Source organism: Haliotis cracherodii, unplaced genomic scaffold (genome assembly GCF_022045235.1).
Source record: "Haliotis cracherodii isolate W230 unplaced genomic scaffold, xgHalCrac1.p SCAF_3, whole genome shotgun sequence".
Lineage (NCBI taxonomy): Eukaryota > Metazoa > Mollusca > Gastropoda > Lepetellida > Haliotidae > Haliotis > Haliotis cracherodii.
The window spans coordinates 33,589,363-33,609,291 of record NW_027266286.1 but is presented as its reverse complement, the minus strand read 5'-3'; the positions used below and the strand labels follow the sequence as shown (position 1 = coordinate 33,609,291).

The following is a 19,929-nucleotide window of genomic DNA, read 5'->3' as shown; positions in this document are numbered from 1 at the left end:
AATTTCCAGTGGTGGGGATGTATGGGAAAATGTAGATAGTCGTTTTCGATATCCAGGCTGATGAGCACATCCTGCGCTGGATCCGGGATCGCAGTAGCCTGAGCGTGGTCATGCTGAAATAAGGTGGACACGCCAGGTAGTGTTTGTTGAAAGCAGCGAGGTTGTGGATCATCCTGTGTTTGTTCGAGTCCCTTTTGGGGACCAGGAATACAGGTGAATAGAAGCCTCGTGTTATGGCTGGGGCGTGAACGACCTCTATGGCTTTCTTGTCAGTAGCTGCTGTTGAGTAGGTGGGTATGTGTCCACTATGGGGGACGACGTGAGTGGCGTGGCATTTATAAGCGTCAGCTTGTACCCGTGTCGGATTATCTTGGTGACATATGGGTCACCAGGATCTCCCAATTCTGCCAGAAGCGACTCAGTCTCCCACCTACTTGGGTGTCGACAACTTGGACAGCTGGGGGTGGGAGGTCCCAGTCGTGCCTGTCTGGCGATTCATTTGAGGTGCCTGCGGTCTGCATTACCTCCCTTGGGGTGGCCATGGCGGGACTGGTATGCGCCTGAGGACTTTCTTGTGACAAGAGGTAGACGACGTCTGTGTTAAGATCTGCTGTCACTCGGACGTGAAGACATACTTGTGGAAGCCGAGTCCATGCAGTGACAAGAGGTAGACGACATCTGTGTGGTCGACCGCCGAGGCGGAGGCACTATAGAATATATAGGCATCGTCTGAAAGGGCGCTTGAAGAGGCACTAGGAGAGGCGTCTGTAAAGGCGCTAGCGTTGAAGGCTGCCTGGTCTGTAAGTATTGAATGTACTGAAGGGGCGAGGCGTTTATCATGGTTGTCTGTGCCGTAGGCGGGGGCCCCTGTGGGAGACCAAGCGTCTGTCCAGAGGATAGTATAGGCGCCTTCTAGTAAGCTAGCGCCATGCCGGGCGTCAAGGAGGCCCGCCGCCGTAAAGATAGACGCTGTAGTGGTCAGTGGAGACTGCGACCGTGGGGTACGACATCAAGGTAGTAGTTGAGGTCGGGGGGTACTCATTCAAGATGGCCGATCTTGCGGGGGAATTCTCAGAGAGATCTGACATCCTGCGCCAGTGTTTCCTGGCCTGCTGTGTTCTGCGTTTCTTAGAAACACGGAGATACTGACAGAAAGCTGTGGGTGAAAGCAGTATACAGTCTTTACATCGGTGACCCTGGAGGCATTGAGATGTACAATTAAGGCACAGGGGGTGGGGATCCCATGCCGACATATTACGCCGGCACTTTGAGCAGGAGGGCATGATATCTGCAATGTGGCAGTGTAAAATCACATTGCATCCCCACCCGATTATGTATGCTATAATTTGTTTATCTCACTGTGTGGGTTTATGAAACAAGTATTACGACAAACATAAGACAACATACAACAAAAACAAACAATGCTTGCGAGGATACGCCAATCGTGGGGTACCAAGCAAAAAGAATATAGAACGCAAACCAGTTCATTAACTGCTGGCCACGTAAAATATTCAAGTTGCCTACTTGGAACAACAAGACACCTGGCATTATGTTTTCTTTTGAGAAAACGCCAGTAAGTATCTAATAACGTTATGCACATGTTTATCAATGTTTAGAATGTACAAAATACAAACCGTAGGCACAACACAAAGACAAAAAACATTAACTCAAAGAGCCAACACTGGAGGGTTTGAATAAGTTAATGCTACAGCAAAAACAGGTCTTCACTCAACAAGTGACAAGAGTAATGTTTTGATCCGTGATGTCACTTCCTTTGGTCACGTGGGAGCTGCGTGATAGTGTTGGCCTCTCAGCTGGTTGGAACAACTTCTTCAAGCAAAGACCTCTCACACAGAAGTAAATGAGGATGAGTAAAAAATGTAAGTGTTAATATATGTAGGTTTACTAAAGTAGACAGAATACACACATATCTAGGCATGAAGTGCTGATGAAAAAACAACATACTTTGTTCAAAGGATTAGCCTGTAATACATTGATTGATTGCTCATTGTATTCTAACTGTATGGACTTTCAAAAAGAACTGTGGACATCATGAACATAGTTCACATTTGAAACCTATGTGAAACACCTAAACAAACTTCTGTGGTCAGTGGGGTCATGATATCCCGAAACACTATATGTATTTTAATATATTAGATTGTTACACAGACACGTGACAACGGACATGTTTCTTTGTACAGCTTCAGATGTATGTGATATTGTTCCTTTATGTGGATATCAACATTTCTCAAAGAAGGTAACTGCCTGATTTTATACATGTAACGTTTGTCGGTTGTAATTATGATATTTGCATTTTGTTTTCATTCATTTGCTGTAGCAAGAATGTGGGAGGACTCAACAGTGACTGATCAAATTGTTCCATATGTTAAAACATATCTGGCAATAGCAATCAGTTGTTCCAAAGTGCTATGCTTATGGTTATTATTATTTTAAACATATATAGTAAAAGATGAAACTAAAAAAACTGAATGTTGGAATATTTTATATCTGATAAAATAATAGTTTCAGATACTATTCATCTGATCATTTGTGATGATATACAGCTTCTCATTCCTCAATCCTCCAATAGGTGCCGCTTTGCGCAGCAAGAATAGCGCCGAACACAAATCGAACCAGTCAGAGTTTTAGTACTTAATAAGCATATTTTGAATCCGCGAGGAATATTCCCATGGATATGTCAAGACCTTCAAACTTGGAGTGTTGTCTCCCTTTAAGCTCACTTGGTCACTCAATTTTTTTTCTTCAAATATTTGCCAAGTAAACACAAGTCATCTTCCTGAGGCAAGAGAGTTAACTGACTTTAAAAGTCCAGTTTCCAACCTTGCCGAACTAGGCACCAGAGTGGCTATTACGAGTTATGTCCCTTCTATGCTTCTCCTATGGCCCAATCAGATTCCACTGTCATAACAGTTGTGATAAAACAGGTCTAACATCGCGAAGTGCATCAAATCACGTGAGCACCTTGATTAAAAACATGAAAATATTTGGAAAATATCTGCTGATAACGAGTTGGCGGTGCACATGCTTTGCGAATCTTTCAATCGACCGAAATCAACATCACAGTTTACAAACCAGATTTCGATTTTGTTGTGCGATTGTGATTGGACTATGCATAGACTCGTCAGTCAAGCCAAAATGTAAATCCATAATACCAGACTAGTTCGGCAAGGGTGGAAACTGGACTTTTGTAGTCAATTAACTCTCTTGCCTCAGGAAGATGACACACGTAAATGTGTTCCAAAGATCCACTCACCTGCTCCCTTGTTCTCTAGTGACATCGATGGCTTTCGCTTTCTGCTGGTACCACCAACTTTTCTCGACCCCTCTCTACCTGAATATGAAGTTCAGCTTCATCTAAATATTGGCTATGATAAAATTCGGATATTCAGCAGTTTTATCAATCACATTGTAAAAGCAAATATATGTGTGTGGAGAAAGCTATTTGCGGTACACTTTATCACTGACCATATTTATTATATAAATGCAAAATAAATGCAGAATACCCAAAATATGTTCTGCTACTTAATACTTATGAGCTGTTCGTATATTACAATTATATAAATAATCCATCATGTCTATGTCCCAAAAGAAATTCAAAAATTATCTTCACGATGCAGACATCTTTCTGAAAACATCATAAGCTGTCATGCCATGGGCAGTGTCAGTAGACTGTAGAATGTCAACATGAAGTGAACCAGACTGATCACATGGCAAATGTCAGTAGACTGGTTCACTCCATGTTAACATTCTACAGACTGTATCACATGGTCAATGTTAGTTTACTGGTCCACTCCATGTTGACATTCTACAGACTGTATCACATGGCAAATGTCAGTAGACTGGTTCACTCCATGTTCACATTCTACAGACTGTATCACATGGCAAATGTCAGTAGACTGGTTCACTCCATGTTCACATTCTACAGACTGTATCACATGGCAAATGTCAGTAGACTGGTTCACTCCATGTTCACATTCTACAGACCGCATCACATGGTCAATGTGAGAAGTCCATGTTGAAATTCTTCAAGTCATATCAAATGATAGTATCCAAATTGTGTAGCTCGATGCTCATGATGTCAATAACTGGATTGTCTTACCCAGACAATTATTTACAGGTCGCCGTCACATAGCTAGAATACTGCCGAGTGCGGCGTTATACAACAAAATAAACAAGTGAGTCCAAATATTGCATTATGTTGACACCTATGATGTCATGATCAAAGGCTGATAACTCTTGTAGTGTTTTTGCTCGAGAAAATAAACTAATAAGCATCATCAAATAACTGAGACTTCATAACTGAGTGCATAACTGAGTTAATAATACTAATAATAACAATAATTGAAATAAATTTGGGGATGGATGACACAACATGGTACAGGAGATGGATGACACAACATGGTACTGGAGATGGATGACACAACATGGTACTGGAGATGGATGACACAACATGGTACTGGAGATGGACGACACAACATGGTACTGGAGATGGACGACACAACATGGTACTGGAGATGGATGACACAACATGGTACTGGAGATGGACGACACAACATGGTACTGGAGATGGACGACACAACATTGTACTGGAGATGGACGACACAACATGGTACTGGAGATGGACGACACAACATGATACTGGAGATGGACGACACAACATGGTACAGGAGATGGACGACACAACATGGTACTGGAGATGGACGACACAACATGATACTGGAGATGGACGACACAACATGGTACTGGAGATGGACGACACAACATGGTACTGGAGATGGAATACACAACATGGTACTGGAGATGGACGACACAACATGGTACTGGAGATGGACGACACAACATGGTACAGGAGATGGACGACACAACATGGTACAGGAGACGACACAACATGGTACTGGAGATGGACGACACAACATGGTACAGGAGACGACACAACATGGTACTGGAGATGGACGACACAACATGGTACTGGAGATGGACGACACAACATGATACTGGAGATGGACGACACAACATGGTACTGGAGATGGACGACACAACATGGTACTGGAGATGGACGACACAACATGGTACTGGAGATGGACGACACAACATGGTACTGGAGATGGACGACACAACATGGTACTGGAGATGGACGACACAACAAGATACTGGAGATGGACGACACAACATGGTACTGGAGATGGACGACACAACAAGATACAGGAGATGGACGACACAACATGGTACTGGAGATGGACGACACAACATGGTACTGGAGATGGACGACACAACATGGTACTGGAGATGGACGACACAACATGGTACTGGAGATGGACGACACAACATGGTACTGGAGATGGACGACACAACATGGTACTGGAGATGGACGACACAACAAGATACTGGAGATGGACGACACAACATGGTACAGGAGATGGACGACACAACATGGTACTGGAGATGGACGACACAACATGGTACTGGAGATGGACGACACAACATGGTACTGGAGATGGACGACACAACATGGTACTGGAGATGGACGACACAACATGGTACTGGAGATGGACGACACAACATGGTACTGGAGATGGATGACACAACATGGTACTGGAGATGGACGACACAACATGGTACAGGAGACGACACAACATGGTACTGGAGATGGACGACACAACAAGATACTGGAGATGGACAACACAACATGGTACTGGAGATCACAACACAAAACACTTCATGCCAACAGTAAGAAAAGGGAGATAAGTTCAGCATAATTCACTCCCTCATATTTGCTTAACAGTTTTCCAGATATTTATGAAGACTATTTCTCCTCTTCTCCTACCTGAATCCTCCGTCTCACTCTCCTCTGTCAGTTCAGCAGTCAGTCTTCTCTGTATTTTGGATTCAAGTTTCTTCAGTGTCTTCAACTCTAGTAAAATAACAGTTTCAAGAACACATCAAATACAGTTTTCACAAGTATAATTTTTATATGCCAGAAAGATGACCTTCACATCTATATATGGAAGACAAACCTGTCCAAACCACAAAAACTATTTCATAGTGGAGATCATAAGATTGGTTTACGAAGTGTTACTGTATATTGAAGTTTGATTATTGATTACATCATCATAAATCAATCATAAAATGCTAACCCACATTCTAAAACACTGTTAAATTGTAATTCTCTCCATGTTTGATTCCTAATCCAGTTAGTATGGTTAAATCTACAGATACCCCAGCTCTACACTGAACATGCTGAACACACCGTGTTATTATCTCCCAGTGACGGGGAACCCTGGCAGATTAAAATGTTCATAAAGAGACAACATGAAATGATTCTATCTATTGTTTTCATGTTTCCTTCCAATCATGGAAACTCTATGGTACTTTTCAACATAACTTTTCATTTTATAGTAATGTTACATCATATAATTTTTAGACACTCTTAATAAAGATTAATAGCAATAAATCACCAAAACTGCCTCTGTATAGGGTGAGTTCATTATTTGTGTCAGGGGTTGGTAACCTGCTGGGCTACTACCAGAGGGCCAAACTTCACACGCCTTCAATGTCCTTGAGAGCCACATCGCGATAATAATGACTAGCGAAAACTGTGTCGCACCTCCAAAAACTCCTTCCTTCCTTTGCTGTGTAACGCCATGGTCAAGGCTAGCGCCCTGATCTCGTGACCATTATTTGCTCTCGGAGGATCCAGTTTGGTGATCTCTTAAGCCTGAAGGATGACTGCGCATAACCATATGTGTTACAACTAACTTCGGTCGTGGACGAAGGACACACAGGTATAAATAAGCACTTCCTGGACCCATGCCTAGTCTTGGAACGGTGGATGAAAACTTTAAGTACTCACACCGGGCACAGAAGTTCACCCTCATCTTCGACTCCCACAACAGTCGATATTGGTGGGATGATGAAGGAATGATCGGGTTGGCCTGGTAGTTGATTTTTTGCTATAAAATACCAGCACAACCCGAGATGTACCGCTCCGTGCGTCCCATGCTCAAAACAGACCCAGGTAATATTGATTGCATGTAGCTCATTCATCCATGCCGTATGGGCTGATGCCAAGAAAAATATAATGTTTTCTTGGTGAGGTCATAAAATGGCCTGTAGTTCCGAGACCTTAGTCATCTTGCGATTTTCCAGAACGGCCAACACTGAGGTAAGTGCAACCAAACACATAGTAATGGTGCTATCTTTCAAGAGTGCCGAATAGCCCTTCACTCTGAACGCCTTTGAAAGACAAACCAAGCATGCAGACAAAATCTGTCTGGCATTTGGTGAGGCCATTTGCTATGAGGGCGGATGATTAGGTTGGACCACTGTGGGAGGAGTAGTGGAACATCTTCTGCTAGATTTCTAAGCTCAACGAACCACCCTCTCGCTGGCCATCAGGGTGCGACTGAAGTCAGAGCAAGATTCCTTGTCTCCTTGATCCCTTGTGTCACCTTGGGAAGTAGAACAGGTGGCGGAAAAGCATACGCTTTTAGCCCTTCCCAAGGAATGCTGAACGCATCCACTGCCCTCGTCTGCGGATCCGGAAATGGGGAGACAAACGTCATGAGTTGATAGTTTGGGCAAATAGCAAACAGGTCGGTGTTTGATTGCCCGAACTTCTGAATCAGTAACTAAAATGCTTCTGTGTGAAGTTTCCACTCATTGGGAGCCACCATGTCTGGACGTGATAACGCATCGGCCAATGTGTTTCCATATCCGGGGATGTGCTGAACTATGAATTGTAGTACCAGATGATCCACTAGATGGAAAAATCTGAATGTCTGTTAAAGCAGGGAGTGGGAATGCGTTGTTTCCTGATTGCGCAGGCACCACACCACAGTGCTGTTGTCTATGGATATTGCCAGTTGGGCTGACTGTAGTTCATTCTACCAATGTGATATGGCCAGAATTAACAATTCCAACTCCAAGTTGTTTATGTGCCAATTTCGATGAGCACCAGGCCATAGCCCTAAGGCTGTCTGGCCTTGCAGGTGAGCACCTCACCCTCGAACGGAGGTGTCTAGGAACAGGTGTAGTATTGGGGATAACCCGAGATAAAAAGACTCATCCTCAGACATTCAACTCTACTGTCCACCAATGAGGTAAGGCCTAAGCTGGGCCGGTAGAGTGATCGCCTTGAGTGGATCCTGACGCCTGATGTAAGGGTTCAGGAACTGTAGAATTGGGCCCAGTTGTAATCGGCCTCTGCTGTTTAAGTCCTGTGGCGAAGTGAGTAACCCCAGCAACGCTTGCCATTGGTGTAGAGTGCATGGTTGGTGTAGTGCAGGTGACAAGAGGCATAAAATCTGTGACATCTGTCCCTCGGTACTGATAGGAGACCCTGGTCTGTCTGGAACAGGCCTCCTATGAACTGGAGTCGATAGGATGGAGTTAACTCTGACTTTGCCTTGTTGATTATCCATCCCAGTTGATTTAGTAGGCGTCTGGTAAATTCCTGATGGCGTACTAGCGTCAGTATGTGTCTATGTACAACTCATGCCAAAAGTTCTTCAGGTGTAGAAACACAGTTATTGGCTTCATTCTTCATGTAAATAGCCACGGAGTCACTGAAATGTCAAATGGGAGAACTGCCCATTGGTAGTGAACTCCATTGACCTGGAACTTGAGGAGCAAACGTTCGGAGGGATGGATAGCTATATGCAGGTAGGCATCCTGCAAGTCGAGACTGATCAAGGATCGAAAGCATTGATGCTGGTTCTGAGCAGTCTCAAAGTGGTGAGGCAGCAATAAGGTGGATGCTTCAGACAACGTTTGTTGAACACGGAGAGATTGCGGATCATTCTCATCTTGTCAGTCCTTCATGGGTACAGGTCAGCCCCCTTGGAAAGACAATGAGACACATGTTCTAGACCCTTGAGCGCGGTCTCATCCCAAGTGTCATTGGGATTTGGGCGTGCATGTCTGCGATCTGTTCATTGAACAGGAAAGTAGATGACCAGAGTGGCCTTAAGATGGTTTCTCATGTGGTCAATGGGACGCTGTTGGAAATTCACCATAGTTTGGAAATGATCTAATCGGATAGGGTTATCCTCTGATAGATCCTGATCCGCCGCATGCATTGACGATGTTTGTGCTGACATAGGTATCAGTACACACCTGATTTCTATGAATGCAAATCTGGTATTTTGTGCCATAAGAGTAGTTGGCCCTCATGAGCCTGTCATCCTTTGTATCTTCTTATCCAAACAATGAGCTTGGTCTGTGACCACAACCACATCGATAGGAAGATCATCCTTCCTAAACTTGGATGGCTTAAATGACGGAGCAAGTGTAAGCTTGGAGAAGTCCTCGTCCAATGACATCTGTCAACATCGGATCCACCGGAATCGATGTAGGATGTGACCCTATGGTGTCCTCTGCTACCCAATTGGGTACTTGCACTGAGCCGAGATGCATATTCCATTCCACAGAGGATATTCCATTTGATAAGTCCGACGAGTCAGAGGGTTGTTGGCGCACTCATCATCAGCTTCTGCTCCGTTGGTTGCCGCCTCCTCTATCAGAAGGCTTTGATGACCCGCCTGGGTTATGCGCCGATGTCCCCGTACAGGCTGGCGTACAGGCGCAGGCCAGCGATGTATGCGCTGTACCAGAACACACATCAGGCGCTTGGTATACATTAGGGCCGGTGTAGGTACTAACACTTGTGCCATAGCTGAAGCTGACGCAGGCATCTGGTACATTGGCGTAGGCAGGATACAGGTGTTCCATAGGCTGCTGCCACATGGACTGCATAAAGTTTTGCATCCAATAAGTGTTCTGGAACGGTGCTGACGCCTGAGCGTACATCTGCTGCGCTGGATAAGTCATTGGAACAGCGCTAAGCTGATCATGCATCACCTGCATAACAGGGAAGACTGTAAGCCCTGGGGCTGATGTCATTGTAGAGGCGCTTGGGTGGTAGGCAGGCGCTGCGTTCAGCGCAGGTCCATGAGACGCAATGCTCATTGGTGATGACTGGATCATTGTAGAGGCGCTTGGGGGGTAGGCGCTTGGGTGGTCTACATCGAGAGTTTTGAGAGCAAATTTACGTACATGCCAAACAAGGTTGGATGAGTATCTTTGGAACATTTTTTCCACGACAATTAGTACAACACGCCAACATAAGTTACGCAAAATAAAGAATTGTTGATGAAACGGAGATTTGCCATAGAATTAAACAGTATTCTATCGGCAGATTTTTTATGAGTTGAAAGTGTATACATAGTATTGAAACACACAAACTCAATGCAACGCCAAAGCTACTAATATTTAAAAACACAGGAATATGTTATACATACCTAGCTGGGAATTGTAAACAATTTGACTACCATGGCAGGCAAACAATTGTAACACAAATCCAAAATGGCGGGAAATAATGAGTATGTGGTAGGAAAAAAGACAAAAATCTTTTGACGCCTTAATAACCCACATAAACATGATAAAACTACACAACTTGTTGAAAGTTATGAAAAGAATACATCAGCCATCGCAGATAAAGTTTAAAATTATAGCCGAAGCTGAAGGGCTAAAATTATCTAATTTGAAGAGCTGAGCTGAGCTGAGCTGAGCTGAGCTGAGCTGAGACACATCCTTGCTGTGGCGCAACAGGGAGTGATGTGAGGTGACTTGTCATCAACAAGGTCACATGACAGTGGTGATGGTCCATGCAGAAAGCAGGAGTGGGACTTTGAAACAACCTTGTTTCTTCACGCAAGACCATCGCTGTCCACTGTCTTTTTGTTGTACTTAGGTAAGCAGTAATGCAGGATAAGTAAAAAATATGAATATTCACAATTATGGAAAAGCCACCATGACAGTGATGTGTATACAGAGTATCACAAAGAAATATTGAAGTTTATCATGTTTCTGCTCTGGAAATTAACAACCGACACATTTGACGCTAGATCAAAGAAGTTGCCTTGAAAATGCAAGAAATACAAATTTGTAGAATTCCTGAATAGCAGAAAACACACATTCAGCACATGCTTGATGTGTACACCTAGTTTCACTTCATTTGGATGTGGATAAAAATACAAAGGTACCACCGGTAGTACTTTTTATGTCACAGTGTTTGGGTTCATATGTGATTTTTACAATTTCAATGCTCTTACAAGTTCTTAAATGTTACTGTACATAAAGCATGTTTACTGTATTTTCTTGAGCATGTTGAGTATAGTGCACACTTTTTTTGAAAAAACACACAGCTTTGTATTATACATGCCATAATGAGTTTTGATGGTAAATATTCATGATCCATGGGTGTCTTTACTGTTTAGAAAATACATTAATACAAAGTAATATGCACTCACTTAATAACAAACATTGTCACACACCTTTGTATGTTTTGGCACCAGGAGCTTATTTAATTGTACCATTACAAGTATAACCATGCCACTGGACCTCTAATACAAGGAATATGAATACCCTGCCATATCAGCATATAAAAAGTGACATCTTTACCAGAAACGACTTTTGATGGGCAATTGTCTGGTATGGCCAGACACCAGTTATCATCGCTGTTTTTTGAGTTATTTCTAAAATTTCTAAAATAAAAGTCTAGTGTACACTACTTACTTGATTGTTGTGAAACAAGAGCAAATGCACTCATCTTGTAGCATGCAAACAGTTTGAGTCTGTAGCTCCTGTACTGCGACAAGAGGGAATAAGACAGTGATAACTGGTAACCAACCAGTAGGTTATATTGTTGCAGAAGTCATGTGACTTTTAAAATATTGACCCCAACCAACGATATATGAGGATTTACAGATGATCTGTTGCAAGTGAATGAATGGTGTCAATCCTGAGCCTTTGACGAGGGACTTACAAACTTCATTCATGAGGAACAGATAATCCATCACGATGAGTTTCGAGTAGGCTATTCTATATGTTTGCGCTACTCATTCATACAATTATTTTTTAAATTCCTCCCGATAATTCTGATCATATATGATTTGAAACGGTCATGACTATTTATAAAGATTCTAGTTTCACCACAAGCTTTGTGACGGGTGCCAATTTAGAACAGGCAGGCTGACAGTAGTTTCATTTGTAAGTTTGCACAGCAAAATGTTTTGAAGAAATCCTAAAGATTAAAGACAAAGTGTTTTATTCAGCTGTACTGTAATCATTTAAAAGCTTTGTTGAATTTTTTAACCACTGCAATTATCCATGATCCACGCAATTGGGATCGATGACATGCATCAACCAAGTCAGCGAGTCTGACCACCTGATCCTGTTAGTCGCCTTCAGCAATATCTACAATGTAGATATTGCATGTTATTATGCCTCAAAGTGAGATTGACCAATCAGAGAGCAGAACTATTAAATCCAAGATGGTTGTTACTGACGTAATACCGTCAGAAGCATTTTGGATTTTCCAACATTCACCTCACATATTTCAAATGACTATTTTGGTACAGAAATTCGTTATTCTACACTGTTTTGTGTTTTAATATCATTAATTGTGATGTGCAAAGACAATATTTTTGAAAGAAACCATGTTCATACAAATTATAGAGACAAAAAAGCTTACCTTAGAGGTCACCGAGTCACAAATAGCAACGTCATAGACCATAACATAGGATGACGTCACAAACAAGCAACGTGAAGCTAATGACATCACATAGCAATAGAATAGATAACTGGTCGTCGTTAGCATGGTTAGGGAAAAGCGGACTGGTAAAAATATTGGGATCGGCTGCGGAAGCCAGTTTTAGATGATAAAGGTATATTTGTACCAGGGCTTGATTCAGGCACTAGATATAGCTTGCACCTGCTGCATGTTGACATCAAAATCTTGTTGCACCAAACTAAACCAGGTTGCATAGTGCATACGTAACAAAATCTATTAACAATAGATGTATATAATCTGTGTCTTTAATATTCTCATAGTTTCAGTTCACTGACAAGATCGCTTTGAATGCTGAAGTGGGAAGAAACTTTACAGAAAGTATTTACCGATGAACAGTGGGTGGGATTTAATTTGATGGCAACAAGGTGTACCCAGAGTATAGATCTGAGATGGTTTCGGTTTAGAATTATCCAATACATATCACCTTTAAATAATTACTTACATAGTATTGGTTATAAAAGTGAGGTGAAATTGGGTTTAACATCGCGTCCAAGATTATTGCACTTATATCATGTATACAGCGACGTGCATGCACGTGTGTGTGTGGCTGCTTGTACTAGTCCAGACTGATGCCGATTTAAAGTGCTAGCCCACTGAGATATCATGCCGCAGTTTAACATGAATACCCCAGTCAGACACAGTATACTGACTCCGATCCGACCAGTCCTTGTTTTAGCCCCTTATGCCGAGCGCCAGACAGGGTAACAACAAGTACCATCTATTAACGTCTTTTGGTATGACGCGGCTGGGGATCGAACCCCCGACCTTCCGCTCTCCGGGCGGACGCTCTACCATTAGACCACGGAGGTGGTCCTGGTTAAAAAGATTCACCAAGTTGCGTCTTCTGTAGTAAATATAGTGAAACTATTGTACATGCATTTTATGGTTGTGAATATGTTGCTCAGATGTAAGAGCTTGTTCTCAACTGGTTCACTGCATCTGTAGAAGGTAGACTTGATTTCTGTAAATAAATATTTTATTTGGATTTAAGGGGAAGAATAACAACTGTCTCAATGAAGTTTTATTACATATCAAATTTATTGTGTTTAAACAATCACGAAAGGGTTTTCAGTTAAAGTTGAAATATATTAAATGTGTAGTTATTAGATACTACAATATGACCAAATTAATTGCATTCTCAAATTGCAATTATACAGCTTTCTTTCAGTTCTGGTCTTCCTTCCACAGACTTTTCAATCCTAGCAAAGAATGATAGTATGATATCATATTATTTGATTGTCTATATTTGCAATATATTTGAATGTTTGATGTAAAGGGAGTGGATTTTGAATAATCTATAATTGTTGAAATGTTACACATTGTATTTTATTTGAAATGTGAATAAAGATTTAAATAAAAAAGATCGATTTGAATGGAATCACTTATACATACCATAAATTCTCGCGCTTTCTTGTCATTATCATAAGATTCATTTGATGACATTAAGCCCAAAGGACAAAGTCAAATTACACATAACGCTGGGTATAGTGATGTAGTATTGTAAATAATGTGTACTGAGTTCAAAGACTGATGTTGTCAAGGTTGTGTAGAAAACGTTCTTAATAAGTCAGACACAATTTTTTTTAAATGTTGACATGCACTGGGTGCATAGAGAGATAAATAATAGGTTGCATTTGTCAATATGAGTTTGCACTTGTGTGTGATCCCTGTTGTACAGAAGTTTAATTATAATACCACAGTGGGTCATTACACTCACTGTTGCTATACTAAAAGAAAATTACATTTCATTTATTTATATAAATTTTTATACAATAAACTGAAAATTAATTTAATTATGGTGATTTTGTTTGGCCGATAAATCCATTCATATTTGTCAGCCGTTATATATCTAACTAATACAACTGGGATAGCCGGAAGCCAATGTAGATTGTACCATCACGGCATCAGGATGAGCAGAAGTAGTTTTCAACCAACCTAATTGAAACTCATAATAATAATAATAATAATAATAATAATAATAATAATAATTAAATGCAATTCTAACACATACACTTTCGCTTATAACAGGAGAGATAGTTTACTGTAGGTGGGGCGTATATGCTCACTGATCTTGGCGTATTGGTTTCTACGTGAGTCTCCCCCCACTGTTTAGTGTTTACATCACTTCATGCAGTTCATCTCGCTGCTCGGGTTAGGACGTACGTTACCTTGTAGTCAATAATTTGTATCAACATCGAGACAAAGATTACCTTTTACATCAAGACGACCTCCCTTAATCAATGTTTGAATTTGTCTCAGCTTTTGCTTGTCTTTAAATGTGGGGCCATCATCAGACTGTGCCATCTTCGAACACGTGTTGTAAATAGCTGGCTTACATTTGTGTGTAGCAATCAAAACGGACCAGCACCAAAATGGGCTTGGAAGTTGTTGTCAAAACGGCTAAAATGTGCAGGCCGACTTGAACAAAACAGTTGAAGCGCTACGACTATTGCAACTCTCATATACTTAAACATGGACTTGTAATAGTTCAAACATTTCCGTCAGAGTGGACAATGGATATGCAGAAGATCATTCACATAATAGTACATAGATCTATAGATCGGTCTGGCTGGCCTCGCCTCTTTTGTACGTGTCCTTCGGGTGAGCGGTTCCATCTACGTTGTTGTTGTTTGTTTGTTTATTAGATTGTTATAGGAATAGTACCATTCATTACTCTTATGGGTGGAGCCAATGCGTGGATCGATGCTCGTGGTGTCAATCACTGGATTGTCTGGCCCAGACTCGATTATTTACAGACCGCCGGCATATAGCTGGAATATTGCTGAGTGCGGCGTTAAACAACAAACAAACAAACTAAAGTAAAGTACAAATTCTAGTATTTCGCGACTTTTTTTTATATTTTTATTGTTATAATTAGTTACATGGTCCTGTGCTCTAATATTCTCCGAGTGAGGCACCTATAATCACCTGCACACAAAGTCAGCGATCTAATCCACTCAGCCACCGAGTCTTCCACCGAAATCTCCAGTTTATTGACGGTATCCGAGCACGTAGACCCTTTCGTGGAGTGACAGCACCGACGTGACAGATTGAGTTGGGCCAGCAGGGTACGCCGTTGACAAGTGCGGGACAGGAGACGAGTTATATTTTGTTTAGAGCTGACTTTCGTCGAAATGTATATACAGATGTCAAGGTAAACGCCTAGCGCCGATCTGTGTCCAGGAAGATGAAGTGTATGGAGGGGATGGTGTCATGGTGTTGATGCACGGGGTAGACATGCTCGTTTTTAATCCAGTGTCTATACTGACTTTGCAGATATTTTTTATACTGTTGTTGGACAGATGTTTTGACAGTAACATTGTGGATCATCACATTTTGACCCCCATGTGTGTCTATGGGTCACTGTTATTCGAACAGTTTCTGCTTTTTTTAAGTGTATTCTTTTTCACAAGGTGTGAAAACACAACTCTCATTAATATATACTCAGCACACAAAAGAGAAACGCAGAACGGTTCTGTGCTTGTTGTTGACGTGCATCCCACACATGTTCGATTGGGTTTAAATCTTGAGACCTCAAGGGCCATGGCAGGACCTGGAAGTTGTGATTCCTTAAAAAGGCTGTTGTCGGTCTTGCCGTGTGTGGTCGGGCGTTGTCTTGTTGGAAAATAATGTGCGCTTGTTGCATAATAGGAAGGACGTGTGACCGAAGAATCCCATCCGTGTAACGTGGAGTTAAATTCACTTGCATTTGCACCAAGCCTGTTCTACCAGTGTAGGAGATGGCTGCCCACATCATCACACTACCACCACCAAATAAGTCTACTTCCTGTATGCAGTTTCGGGCATAACGTTCCCCACGACGCCTGTAAACACGACGTCTATCCGCACGGCGAAGCATAAAACGTGACTTGATCATGACTAAACCAAACTTGTCTCCATCGCAGTTGTGGCCATACTCTGTGACCTTGACACCATTGACGTCTCAGCCGACAATGCAAGTCCGTCAAAATGACCCCTCTAACTGTTCGTCTAGCGCGAATACCTTCAGCGCGTATACGGTTCCTCACCGTCTGGACTGATATTCTACTGATTCTTACTATTGCCGTAGTTGAAGAGGTTGCTGCGGTGGTTTTTTCACGTAAGTGATGTAGCTGTGTGAATCTGTTCGTTCGTTCGTTCGTTCGGGGATTTAACGTGCGCTTTCCGCATGTAATAAATTACATTTAGCGTATCTCGCACACGGGGAAGCACTTATACTAAACTGGAAAAAAAGCGTAATGATTAAATAAGAAGTGCGACCCAAAAAATGTAAATTAAGTAAACCTAAAAATTTAATCTAGGGGGGTGGGTTTTGCTGGGTAGGTCGAGCTGTCCTGGAGGAAGAGATCGGAACAGTGCGGTGGTGAGGCGGGCGGCGGCGTTGGTGATGAAGAGCGGGCTGACTGGGAGATCACAGTCGACCAGGAACTCCGAGAGATCCTGGTAGCTGTGGATCTCGTGCTCAGAGAGAGTCAGGGGAGAAGATACTTTTCCTCTTTCTCATTTTCCTCCCGTGGCCAGTCCCTACCGGCGTGCGAAAGGGCTCCTCCCCTCTGGATTCGAGAGGAGCGAGTTCCAGTGCAGCTGTCGGGGGCGGAGGGGTGGTGGGAAGGCTCTCCTGGATCTCCATGGGGGTGATTGGTGGAGCCTTCTTCACTGTAGGCGGCCTGGCCTTCTGTACCGGGCGTGGTGCAGCAGGGGTAGGGGCCGGGGTCTTCTTCTCCTTAGGCTTGGTCTTGGCCGGAGCCTTGACCAGAGGCCTTTTCCTTTGGCCTAGGTCAAAGGAGATGGAGAGGGTGGATGAGTTGGACTTGTACGAAGTCCGGAGGGAGTAGTCCCCAACCCTGTAAGCCAGCAAGGGCTCCAGGATGGCAACTAGCTCCCTAGGTAGCGATAGAGCGATATCTCTCATGGTAGAGCGTGGGTTGCGAGCTAGGAAGGACACGTCTGCACGGGGCGAGTGTCCAAGCCTGAGCTCTAGAAGATATACGTGGTCGACCGGATCTGAGAAGGTCCCGTGTTGTTCCGTGTGTCTGATGACGGTTCGACATTCCTGTGATAGTGCTTGGTGCTACGTGAAAAAAAATGGCTACGGCCGAAGAGGAATCGCCTGTTTGCAGTCAGCCGATGGCGTTGATGCGTTGGGTTTCCGTCAGTCATAGCATGTTTTCGCTGTTCACTTGCTGTAGGAATGTGATGGCATGCAAATGAAAACCCAACGTTTTTATAGCCCAACAAGTGATGTTGCACGTGCATGCATGTCATGTTAGTATGTTTCGGCGCCAGGCTATCACGTGGTTGCATTTTTGCTATTTTTCCATCTTTTCACCAAATTTCTGCAGTACCTCATTTTTACCACACAAATCAATGCCAATCCATGCAGAAATGATGAATTCATTTTTAGTATTAGATTTGCATGGGTATCAGCAACAGTCTATCAGATACTTAAGATTATACTACTTTTGCGGGGTTTTTTTCGCCTAGTTTATATATATGTCTTGAACATGCAATTTTTTTTGTTTTTCTTTAGCAGTTACCCGGAGTATGAGTAGAGTCCATATGGCCGTCAGTGTAGAAGACACCCAGAGTATATACTGACACGTGTTTTACCGACAAAGTGTGTGCTGACACGTTTCATACCGACAATGTGTCTTTATTACAATAGACACCAATGTGTATATACTGACACCTGTTATAACGACATTGTGTATTTCTTGCAATAGACACCAATGTGTATATACTGACACCTGTTATAACGACATTGTGTATTTCTTGCAATAGACACCAATGTGAATATACTGACACCTGTTATAACGACATTGTGTATTTCTTGCAATAGACACCAATGTGAATATACTGACACCTGTTATAACGACATTGTGTATTTCTTGCAATAGACACCAATGTGTATATACTGACACCTGTTATAACGACATTGTGTATTTCTTGCAATAGACACCAATGTGTATATACTGACACCTGTTATAACGACATTGTGTATTTCTTGCAATAGACACCAATGTGAATATACTGACACCTGTTATAACGACATTGTGTATTTCTTGCAATAGACACCAATGTGAATATACTGACACCTGTTATAACGACATTGTGTATTTCTTGCAATAGACATCAATGTGTATATACTGACACCTGTTGTAACGACATTGTGTATTTCTTGCAATAGACACCAATGTGTACAAACTGACACCTGTTATAACGACATTGTGTATTTCTTGCAATAGACACCAATGTGTATATACTGACACCTGTTATAACGACATTGTGTATTTCTTGCAATAGACACCAATGTGTATATACTGACACCTGTTATAACGACATTGTGTATTTCTTGCTATAGATACCAATGTGAATATACTGACACCTGTTATAACGACATTGTGTATTTCTTGCAATAGACACCAATGTGTATATACTGACACCTGTTATAACGACATTGTGTATTTCTTGCAATAGACATCAATGTGTATATACTGACACCTGTTATAACGACATTGTGTATTTCTTGCAATAGACACCAATGTGTACATACTGACACCTGGTATAACGACATTGTGTATTTCTTGCAATAGACACCAATGTGTATATACTGACACCTGTTATAACGACATTGTGTATTTCTTGCAATAGACACCAATGTGTATATACTGACACCTGTTATAACGACATTGTGTATTTCTTGCAATAGACACCAATGTGAATATACTGACACCTGTTATAACGACATTGTGTATTTCTTGCAATAGACACCAATGTGTATATACTGACACCTGTTATAACGACATTGTGTATTTCTTGCAATAGACACCAATGTGTATATACTGACACCTGTTATAACGACATTGTGTATTTCTTGCAATAGACACCAATGTGTATATACTGACACCCGTTATAACGACATTGTGTCTTTCTTGCAATAGACACCAATGTGTATATACTGACACTTGTTATGAGGATGCTCATATACTGAAACGTGTCAGTCCAGCTGTATGTATTTCTTGCAATAGACACCAATATGTATGTACTGACACCTGTCACACCAACTATATGTATTTCTTGCAATAGACGCCAATGTGTAACTGACACGTGTTATAACGACATTTTGTATTTATTGCAATAGACGCTAATGTGTATATATTGACACATGTCAGACCAACTACATATATTTATTGCAATAGACACCAATGCGTATATTTTGAGATGTGTCAGACCAACTACATGCATACATCTCCACCTGTTGCATGGCATATTTCAAA

The 19,929-nt window shown here is 42.0% G+C and overlaps 1 protein-coding gene across 1 annotated transcript in view; it reads right to left on the bottom strand.

Annotated features, from left to right (window-relative positions):
- LOC139474912 (uncharacterized) overlaps positions 1-14,984 on the bottom strand; it is a 49,643-nt gene extending 34,659 nt beyond the window's left edge. Inside the window, exons 1-3 of the mRNA XM_071258104.1 lie at positions 14,863-14,984; positions 5,846-5,932; positions 3,275-3,352 (exon numbers count right to left, since the gene is read on the bottom strand). Of these exons, the coding sequence (XP_071114205.1) occupies positions 3,275-3,352; positions 5,846-5,932; positions 14,863-14,956 (259 nt within the window). The 5' untranslated portion in view covers positions 14,957-14,984. The remainder of the gene's footprint in view (positions 1-3,274; positions 3,353-5,845; positions 5,933-14,862) is intronic.
- Between the last annotated feature and the right edge of the window lie 4,945 nt (positions 14,985-19,929).